The 11,696-nt window shown below is 43.6% G+C and overlaps 1 protein-coding gene across 1 annotated transcript in view; it reads right to left on the bottom strand.

The window, feature by feature from the left end:
• The window catches only part of PYGL (glycogen phosphorylase L), a 53,332-nt gene that overhangs the window by 13,832 nt on the left and 27,804 nt on the right, over nt 1-11,696 (bottom strand). The window contains exons 8-15 of the mRNA XM_089665810.1: nt 10,436-10,579; nt 10,255-10,347; nt 9,319-9,465; nt 7,510-7,673; nt 5,869-5,983; nt 5,677-5,778; nt 4,582-4,729; nt 2,630-2,688 (exon numbers count right to left, since the gene is read on the bottom strand). Of these exons, the coding sequence (XP_089521936.1) occupies nt 2,630-2,688; nt 4,582-4,729; nt 5,677-5,778; nt 5,869-5,983; nt 7,510-7,673; nt 9,319-9,465; nt 10,255-10,347; nt 10,436-10,579 (972 nt within the window). The remainder of the gene's footprint in view (nt 1-2,629; nt 2,689-4,581; nt 4,730-5,676; nt 5,779-5,868; nt 5,984-7,509; nt 7,674-9,318; nt 9,466-10,254; nt 10,348-10,435; nt 10,580-11,696) is intronic.

Genomic DNA, 11,696 nt, shown 5'->3' with positions numbered 1-11,696 from the left:
GTAGTTTGTATGGCCCCCACGTGCTTGTATGCATGCCTGACAACATTGGGGCATGCTCCTAATGAGACAACAGATGGTGTCTTGGGGTATTTCCTCCCAGATCTGGACCAGGGCATCACTGAGCTCCTGGACAGTCTGAGGTGCAACCTGGCGGCATCGGATGGACCAAAACATGATATCCTAGAGGTGTTCTATTGGATTTAGGTCAGGCAAGCGTGGGGGCCATTCAATGGTATCAATTCCTTCATTCTCCAGGAACTGCCTGCATACTCTCACCACATGAGGCCAAGCATTGTTGTGCACCAGGAGGAACCCAGGACCCACTGCAACAGGAGGAATCCAGGACCCACTGCACCAGCATAGGGTCTGGCAATGGGTCCAAGGATTGCATCCCGATACCTAATGGCAGTCAGGGTGCCATTTTCTTGTCTCTAGAGGTCTGTGAGTTCATCCATGGATATGCCTCTCCAGACCATCACTGACCCATCATGAAACTGGTCATGCTGAACCATGTTACAGGCAGCATGACGTTCTCCACGGCGTCTCCAGACCCTTTCACATGTGCTCAGGGTGACCCTGCTCTCGTCTGTGAAAAGCACAGGGAACCAGTGGTGGACCTGACAATTCTGGTATTCAATGGAAAATACCAATTGAGCTCTATGGTGCCAGGCAGTGAGCACAGGGCCCAATAGAGGAGTTCAGGCCCTCAGGCCACCCTCATGAAGTCTGTTTCTGATTGTTTGGTCAGAGACATTCAAACCAGTGGCCTGGCGGTGGTCATTTTGTAGGGCTCTGGCAGTGCCCATCCTGTTCTTCCTTGTACAAAGGAGCAGATACCAGTCCTGCTGATGGGTTAAGGTCCTTTTATGGCCCTGTCCAGCTCTCCTAGAGTAACTGCCTGTCCCCTGGAATCTCCTCCGTGCTCTCGAGACTGTGCTGGGAGACACAGCAAACCTTCTGGCAATGGCACATACTGATGTGCCATCCTGGAGGAGTTGGACTACCTGTACAACCTCTGTAGGGTCCAGGTATTGCCTCATACTACCAGTAGTGACACTGACCCTAGACAAATGCAAAACTAGTGAAAAACAGACAGTAAAGGTGGAGTAGGGAAAAAATGTCAGTGGCCTCCACCTGTAAAACCATTCCTGTTTTGGGGGTCGTCTCATTGTTGCTCATCTAGTGCACCATTTAATTTCATTAACCCCAAAGCAGCCGAAACTGATTAACAACCCCCTCTACTACTTAACGGACCAGATCAATATCCCAGGAGTTCCATTGACTTGATGCTAGACTCTGATTAAAAAGTATGCCTTTAATTTTTTTGAGACACACACACGTGTATTTATAAAAAAGGTGACAGTGGGGGGGAAGAAAATAAATTTTTAGACCAGGTCCAATTAAACAATTTAGTTTTGGATAGAGTAGTTAAGTAAGCCCTCCTTGATTTTATATTATCTCTCCACACACACACCAATAACATACATACACATATCAATCACATACACATATACACACACACACACACTCACCCCAATCACATACATACACATATCAAATCACATACACACACACCAATCACATATATCAATCACATACACACACACACACACCAATCACGTACATACACATATCAATCACATACACATATATCAATCACACACACACACACACACACACACACACACACACACACACACACACTTGTGGGCCATATTGTCAACCAGATAATAGGGTAAAGGACATGCAAAACCAGTTTTTTGGTTTTACTTTTGGACAGAGCAGGGAAGGGTTAGGGAATTTGTTGTCTGTCTCCTCAGAGATGCAGTATTTCCCTTTACTTTGTGTCAAGCTTAGGCAGTTGTCATCAAAACAGGTGTCCTTATTGGAAAATGTTAAATCTGCTTAACTTCCAATTACTGTGACAACTAAAAATGTTGAAATTCCCATCAAATTCTATACTGGTGACAACAATCTGCAGACAAATAGGGTGAATTCCTCCAATGGGGAAAAACACCCCAATAAAAGCTAGAGGTTATGACCCATTACCACTTTTTTTTTTATTTAAAAAAAAAAAAAAAAAAAAAGCAAGGAGGAATATATCAGTCTGTGTAGATGGAGATTAAACTGTCAGTTGGAGCTCAGAAATCATGGAGAATTCACGGACAGGTGGAGTTATTCTCCTTGCGACATTTAACCTACTTACATTTTTGCGTGCCCATAGACAAAGACAACTGCAAAAAACTACTTGAAGCAAACAAAAGCCCACCAACACCAGGTCTAAATGAGCTCATTTAAATGCAAGCGGTTTTCGTCCGCATGGGCAGATTATATCTGTGGCACCTGAGCTGACAGCAGGCTGTATGTGAACACTAATTTTTTTTTTTTTTTTTTTTTATATGGGAGGACAAAGGTTTATTTAGGATCGTTTCTTCTATTAAATTCTCACCCAATAGATTTAAATGGATCATTTTGACATTAGATGACAATGTATCTCAATTCAAGTTACCGGCCTAAAGAATCTTAAACTACATAGTAAACCTAAAAAATGGAATAAAAAAAACGGAATCATCCAAAATGTACAAAATAAACAAAGATGAAGGTACTGATCGCAATAAACTTTGGATACCTTTCCACCAATTATAACGGTCCTTGGAACAAATTCCTTTGTGGGGTTTTCTTTAATACCTGGAAAAAGAAGGAAAAATAAAATTGGACTGTGCAGAACACAGCGAGGTCTGAGAGATATGGAGATGCTGCAACATCCGTCCTCTGCTGTCACTCATTAGCAGAGAATGTGAGAAGGTTTAATTAGCCATGTAATGGATATTGAAGATCCATTAAATATTACAGATGCATTAAATAATAGATGTCTGGTATGAACCTGTGTGAAGAAGGGTGACCAAAATGTGCCAATTTTATAGTCTACGTTTAGAGACCCCTTAACAGCAAGTTGCTTTTCAAACCAGGAGTTTTTTTTTTTGCTGAAATTACTCTGGGGTTCTGTGGCCTGAATAATTGGAAAGAATGATTAACAAAAAAAAAAAAAAGGAAAAAGGAATTTAAAAGTATTATCCAAACCCACATCAGTAAAATCAGTCTGTATATGCAGTAAAGCATGCTTGTTATACTCACTGTGGAACCTGAGGGGTAGTGTGTATTTATTAAAATAATTGCATTTTCTTGTTCTGTGTACTGTGGGAGACCAGATATAGTGAGTGCAGGGTCCGGGGAGACCAGATATAGTGAATGCAGGGTCCGGGGAGACCAGATATAGTGAATGCAGGGTCCGGGGAGACCAGATATAGTGAATGCAGGGTCCGGGGAGACCGGATATAGTGAATGCAGGGTCCGGGGAGACCGGATATAGTGAATGCAGGGTCCGGGGAGAGCGGATATAGTGAATGCGGGGTCCGGGGAGACCGGATATAGTGAATGCGGGGTCCGGGGAGACCGGATATAGTGAATGCAAGGTCCGGGGAGACCAGATATAGTGAATGCAGGGTCCGGGGAGACCAGATATAGTGAATGCAGGGTCCGGGGAGACCAGATATAGTGAATGCAGGGTCCGGGGTTTAGAAACTTTAAAATATGATCTAAAGCCAACAACAAAAACTGCAGGAAACTTGAAACTTCACCATTGCAGCAGGGCTGTGCCCACAATGCATGGGCTAGCTGCTTGCTTAGGTCTAGGGGACTTGTTCCTTATCCCATCCTCCACACTGCTACACTGCCCCCCCCCAGTGTCTTCTGCCCCATGCTCCCACACTCTAATGTCCAGATGTAGTCAAGACCAGTGCAGGGACCATAGCCCTACACTGAACATGATCACATTCAATGAAGGGCAATGGACCCTGCACTGGTCTCAATGATGTCAAGACATTAGACTACTCAAGCGTGGGGGAGAAGAAGCTGTGGGGACCAGTCTAGCAGTGGGGGAGCAACACCTGCTGAGGTATTGGAGGACCAGGCAAGTACTGTGTGCTCCCCTAGATCTAAACCAGCGGTTAACCCTTGCAGTTGGGGTTTAAATATAATACAGATGAGCAGTCCATAGATGTTAGCAGCTGTATACATGTTCTCTCCCCCCCTTCCCCACCACTTTCCATTTATCTTCACCTGGCGATCCAGCCAGTAACACTTCCTGTAGTGGGGTGACAATTCACTCAGTGTACACATCTGTCACCCTAGGACAGAAATCATGTTAGAACTACAAAACACCTCCTCCTCTCCATAAGGAGGAGGTTGAACCGAGGTTTTACTGGCCTCCAGCAGTGAGTTAAACATGGCCCTCCTGCCAGGTTACTTTACTCGGCCATAGGGTGGCAAGTATCACACCACAGAGTGCGTTTGGTGGGCAGTACTGCCGCCAAACAAAAACCTATTCAAGAACATAGGACCATGTTGGAAACGCATGTAATGCACAGTTGCGGCACAGTGGCCTTTTAAGGGTCAATTCAGGCAGGGAGAGGCGACTGTCTCTTAGCTGCCTGTCAAATGACTAAACCAGGAAAAAAAAAAAAAAAAGGATCTGCTGGGGATCACTTTCAGAGGAAGGGGGGGGGGGGAAATAATACTCACGGTTGTACATAGTGATGATATGGAGGCAGTTGAGTAACTGTCTCTTGTACTCGTGAATCCTCTTCACTTGCACATCAAACATGGAAGCTGGATTCAACTTCATCTTGTATTCCTTCTCCAGGTACTGAACAAACTTCAATTTGTTTTCCTGGAAGCAGAAACAAAATAAATAAATAAAGCTATAGTAGCTATTCCCCACCTCTGGGATGAGACCATTCAAATGAGGCATTTTTAGGACACTTTCACATGGACATCCCGATCAGGTCAGCCTGCCCGTTTTTCAGGCAGACCCGATCGGAACCTCCATTCTCCTCTATGGAGCGGCGGGTGCAGGGGCGGACTGACAACTCATGGGGCCCCCGGGCAATAGGGGATCATGGGGCCCCTGTGTCCTTGCCCAAACTCAAAAAAGCCTATGAAAAAGGTACCGGGGCATCTCATGGGGCCCCCTACTGGCCCCGGGCCCTCGGGCAGTGCCTGAGTTTCCAAATGGTCAGTCCGCCCCTGGGCGGGTGTAAACAGACGTGTCTGCTGACATCCAATCCTACAAAAAAAAAAAAAAAGAAGGAAGAAGGAACAGATGGGGATCCAATTTCCCTTCCGTCTGTTCGATGGAGATGGAGAGGTGGTTCATTTTCATCCGACCGCCCATTGAGGAGAGTGGGCTGTCCACTCTGTAGCGGCAGAGCAGACACAGACCTGTTATCCGCTTCTCAGCGGGGATCAGCAGAGAGATCCCCTTCTGAGCAAGCGGATCCGCTAAATGGGTCTGTCCCGTGTGAAAGGACCCCTAAAGCTTCCTCCATAAGACGAGGTGCAGGGACCATTTCCAATCATTGAGCAACCTGGTCTGGTTAGCACATTTCTCACATTGGAGGGGTTTCTTAATACTGAAAAGTGAAAACTCTGGTGCAGCTCTGCATAGAAACCAGTCAGCGTCCAGGTTTTATGGTCAAAGCATCACTGAACAAGCTGAAGTGAGAATCTGGTGCAGCCGTGCATTGTAGCCAATCAGCTTCTGAGTTCACTCTTCGTAAATCTCCCTTACGGTCACATATCTTTTCACTGGCCTTCCAAATAATCTGTACAGCTTACCTCTTTCACCTTCGACACGTCTCTGAGGAATACATTGTCATCAACAAACTTTTTCAGTTTGGACAGCTGGCTCAAATCCTTGACATAATCCTCACCGATTTTCTGAAGCACAAGAAATAAGCCCCCTTTATTTAAAGCCCAACTGAAACCAGCATAGCCAGAGGAAAGGTCAACAGAAGACTGAATACTTACCTCCGCTATAAGTTCTGCAAGACCCGGATTACACAGCAGCAACCAACGGCGAGGTGTGATTCCATTGGTCTTGTTCTGGAACTTGTTCGGCTCCAGGTCGCTGAAATCTTTAAATCTAACAAAAAAAATTATCATATTATAGTAATACACACGAATATATATATATATATATATATATATATATATATATATATATATATATGAGATATTGGATACTTATATGTATTAATATATATAATAAAATATATATTGGATGGATAGAATAAATTATCTATCTATCTCTATATATATATATCTCTATCTATCTATCTATCTATATATAAAAATAAATAATGGATATGTATGTATATACCACACACACCTACATATATCTCCATCCAATATACATATATATTAAAATATATTGGATGGAGATATAGATATATATATAAAAAATATTTTTTTTTCTTATATCTAAACAGCATATCCATCTCTATCCCTTTTATAGAAATCTAGAGGCAGCCACCTAGTGGTGTATATATATATATATATATATATATATATATATATATATATATATGATATTGGAGATATATATGTATTAATATATATTGGATGGATATGTACGTATGTGTGTATTATTAAAATATATATACACACACATACATACCCATTATATATATATATATAGATGTATGTATGTATATATATATATATATATATATATATATATATATATATATATATATATATATATATATATATATACACACACACACACACATACATATATATATATACACATACATATATATACATATACATACATACATACATACATATACATATATACATACACACACACATACATACACACACCACTAGGTGGCTGCCTCTAGATTTCTATGAAAGGGATAGAGATGGATATGCTGTTTAGATACAAGAAAAAAAAAATATTATATATATATATATATGATATTGGATATATGTATAACATATATATATTATATACACATACATCCAATATATATTTATTTTTTTTCTTATATCTAAACAGCATATCCATCTCCATCCCTTTATAGAAATCTAGAGGCAGCCACCTAGTGGTCACAGTTAGTAGGTCAGCCATCTTTCCCCAATAGAAGGCCCGATTCACACCAATGCGTTTTTAAATGCTTTTTGCAGAAACTCACTACAGTCCATTTGCCATGGTTTCCTAGGGGACAAGTTCACATCTATGTATTTTCAGCCGCTGCATTTTTGGATAAGATGAGGGACTTTTTTCTTACAGTAGATTGCAACATGCATAGGCTGCAAACACGTGTAAAAGGAAATACTGTATATTGGATTTAAGTAAACTTTCCTTTTATTTATTTTGTTGCCCAGGTTAAGGTTTTTAAACCCAAATGTTGCCTCTTTAGTACCATATATAAATCTTTACTTTATAAACATACCTTTAGTGCGTACAGTTGGTGATAAAACTAAACACATTAAAAAGGCAGCCAGGATCACCATCCCCTGGCAGAAATGAGAACACCAGATGACATAATGAAGACATGGTTGCGTGCTGGGTTGCGTTTTAAAAAGCCGAATAGCAATGCTTTCTGATAAAAACAACTCACAACCTAATAAGATCCCCATGACAAATCCCTGTGAACTTACACTTGTGTTTTCACAATGTCTGAGTGGATTTTGGCCACCCCATTGACAGCATGTGAACCGACAATGCACAGGTGAGCCATGTTGATCCTCTTTATGCCATCCTCTTCAATCAGCGACATACGCCTGAGACGAGCTAAATCTCCAGGGTAGAGGTTTGAAATCCTCTGAAATTCAACAGGAAAAAATAATTTATATTCAATATGCTTTTAATTTTACACATGAAAGTGTTACTAAACCCTAGACCCTGCATTCACTATATCCGGTCCCCCTTGACCCTGCATTCACTATATCCGGTCTCCCCCCGGACCCTGCATTCACTATATCCGGCCTCCCCGCACCCTGCATTCACTATATCTGGTCTCCCCGGACCCTGCATTCACTATACCTGGCCTCCCCGGACCCTGCATTCACTATACCTGGCCTCCCCGGACCCTGCATTCACTATACCTGGCCTCCCCGGACCCTGCACTCAGTATATCTGGTCTCCCCGGACCCTGCATTCACTATACCTGGTCTCCCCGGACCCTGCATTCACTATACCTGGTCTCCCCGGACCCTGCATTCACTATACCTGGCCTCCCCGGACCCTGCATTCACTATACCTGGCCTCCCCGGACCCTGCATTCACTATACCTGGCCTCCCCGGACCCTGCATTCACTATATCTGGCCTCCCCGGACCCTGCATTCACTATACCTGGCCTCCCCGGACCCTGCATTCACTATACCTGGTCTCCCCGGACCCTGCATTCACTATACCTGGTCTCCCCGGACCCTGCATTCAGTATATCCGGTCTCCCCGGACCCTGCATTCACTATACCTGGTCTCCCCGGACCCTGCATTCACTATACCTGGTCTCCCCGGACCCTGCATTCACTATATCTGGTCTCCCCGGACCCTGCATTCACTATATCCGGTCTCCCAGGACCCTGCATTCACTATATCCGGTCTCCCAGGACCCTGCATTCACTATAGCTGGTCTCCCCGGACCCTGCTTTCACTATATCTGGTCTCCCACAGTACACCAAAATGCAATTATTTTAGAAAATATAAACTACTAAATACCTTTTCTCATCAGCAGTTAGAACAGTTTTGTGGCTTTTATCAGTGTCCAGCAGAGCACTGGTTAAAGCTTGTAGGAGGAGCTTTCTATCTGCTCTACGAGGATGCAGGACCCCTGACCTCTGTCTGGGCAATGCCAATTGACCCTATACTGATCACATGCACTCTCCCAAGAAAAAAAAAATCCTCTCTAGCAATACACACCAAACTGAGCATGTGCAGAGTGTCTCCACACAATATGTCTTATCAAGAGATAAGAGGCGGACACTGGAGGAAGGGGAGGATCAGAGAAGTCAGGATCAAACAGCATTTTTACACAATGCAGAGGATTTTCCCCTTAGGTTCCATAGTAAGCATAACAAGCATGATTTACTACATATACTGATTTTACTGTTGTGGCTTTATGATCAGTCAGGCAGATAAGCAGGATTAAGTGGCTATGAAGAGCACTAGTTTGGGTTAAAGGAAACTGGTCACAACAAATGATGTGGCTGCCACTTCTGACTACAGCCAAGCAATGCAAGCCAGTTATCAGTCATATTTATTTGGCTTCAATACACCGAGGCAAAGACATGGAGCAAGTATAGGGCAATCCAACTATTCTGATTTTCTTGTGCTGCATGAATGTACGGATCCACATTTTTAAATGGAAGCCAGCAATGGCTGCCTCCTTGCTTCGGACATGAGAATTAAATGAAGAGATCAATCTGTAACTGGGGATGAGGGCTCTTGGGGAGGAAAGTCTTACATCCAGGTGCCTCTGGTTTATTTCATAGATGATCTGCAGATGTCGGGGAAGCAGCTTCTCCACCAGGTCCACTGGCCAGCGCTCCAGAGCCTCGGGCAACACCGTGTGGTTAGTGTAGGCAAAGGTCTTCTTCGTGATTTCCCAGGCCTAAGAGGGAAGTTAAAATATTATATAATAAATAATAATAATCCAGAAATATTAGCAAAAGCTCTGAAATATTCAATTTGGTTGGAGAAACTGCTGCTCTGGATCCTGGCTGCAATGTCTACCGAAAGGGAGCACCGGCCAAACCCAATTCTGATCTTCCTCTTAAAACGTACACACAAAAAACACACACGCACACAATCAAAAAAAAAAAAAAAAAAATACTCTTAAAACATACACACAAAACACACACGCAAAAAAACAAGCAAAAAAAAAAACAAAAAACAAAAAACACCACACACAATCAACAAAACAAAAAAAACACACACACACACACACACACAAAAAAAAACAAACACACACACACACACACAAAAAAAAACAAACACACACAAAATAAAAAAAAAATAAAAAAAAAAACAACAACACCAGACACACACAATAAAAAAAATAAATAAATAAATAAAATAAAAAACCAGACACACAAAAAATCAAATCAAAACAGGGAAAGGGAAGGCGGAGTATTCCATACTAGAAAGCATCCAAAACACCCCATGCAAAAACACATCCGGAAAGCAGAGATTGTGACGTGACCCGGACTTTACAGCATGAGCAGCTGAAGCTTTTCGCCTAATTGGAAAAATATTTGAGTAGCAATTTACCTTTAAAAATGCTCTGTGCTTTTTCACCAATTAATCGCCCCCCTTTCGATTTTCTGTGTCCACAAGCAATTCCTACATTTTTGTGCGGCTACATTCTGCTGTTTCCTATATATAGTGGTGGGTGACTTACCTTTTCCCATGGAAGTTTCTCAATATCCAGGAATACTCTCATCAGTTCTGGGATTCCAAGCGCCGGGTGAGTGTCATTAAGCTGAATGGCCACCTGAAAGATACGTGTTCCACAAATGAATTTTAAGCTACAAGCAGCTCCAGAGACCAGGCTAAGAGCATTTGATGGGAGCTCATCATACCTTTTCTGGGAAAGAATCAAACCCGGTCCGGATTGTGTCCCGGCATCCAAATCTGGAGGCTTTGAAGCGGCGGATGATGTCCTGCAAGGATGCCGCCACCACAAAGTACTCCTGCTTCAGACGCAGCTCCTTTCCTTCGAAAAACTAAAAAAAAAAATTAATAAAAACACCACACACACACACACACACACACACACACACACACACACACACACACACACACACTAACAGATATTCAAAGAAACTGATATAAGGATCAGTGGTGTATTTAAACTTTGTGCTGCCCTAGGCAACACAAAAAGTTTGCGCCCCGCCCCCAATGAGAGAGCGAGAGAGTCAATAAGAGTGTGTATGTATATATAATTCCCTCTCTATCGCCCCCCCCTCTCTTTTCCCCCTCCCTCTCTCTCTTCCCTTTCTTCCTTTCTCAGATCGTATAGGGGTGCGCACACACACCTCCTCCAAGGGCTGCTGATCTCCGGCAGCAGGAAGGAGGGGGGGAGGGAGGTGTGTGCAGTCCCATACGATCTGTCAGTGTAGGGGGATCCCACAAAACACAACACAGCTCACCTCCTCCGGGTTCTTTCATCTCAGCCTCTTCTCTCCCTGCTCCAGGCTGTCCCCTGGTCCTGGTTCATCAGCTGCTGGAGGGAGAGGTACACGAGCATCGCTCTACAACTGCCTTCCCTCACATTGATTCTCCAGCTGTCCGGGCCACTGCAAGAGTACCAAAAGGTACCCCTCTGATGGCGGCCCTACATGGCTCTGTCTGCCGCTGCTCAAAAGGTCCCTTCTTCTGGGGGGCGGTGCAGCCCCCCTAAAAATTGCCACCCCAGGCATACGTTTTGTTTGCCTCGTGGTAGATACACCAGTGATAAGGATTATTTTTCCCCACTTGTCACATTCTACTGCAGGGGCATCCCTAGGTTTGGTGTCACCCGGAGTGGTACCACTTGGTGTCACCCCTCCGACGATCCCCTCAGGATGGATCAGATCTGCAAAATGAGCATAATGGATCGGAGTCTGATCCATTATGCTCCCCAATCCGCAGATCTGATCCATCCTGCGCGGATAGTCGGCTTGCAACCTATATGGGGTTAACTGATCTCCCCACGAGCTCCACGAAAAAGGAAAAGTTTTAAAGCAAGCCAATGATCCCCGCAAGATGGATCAGATCTGCGGATTGGGGAGCATAATGGATCGGACTTTGATCTATTATGCTCAATCCGCAGATCCGATCCATCTTGCAGGGATCGTCGGC

Source organism: Staurois parvus, unplaced genomic scaffold (genome assembly GCF_062004578.1).
Source record: "Staurois parvus isolate SC_StPar_1 unplaced genomic scaffold, SC_StPar_1.0 ptg002360l, whole genome shotgun sequence".
Taxonomy (NCBI): Eukaryota; Metazoa; Chordata; class Amphibia; order Anura; family Ranidae; genus Staurois; species Staurois parvus.
Note: the sequence above shows the minus strand (reverse complement) of the source record. Positions and strands in the feature narration are given on the sequence as shown.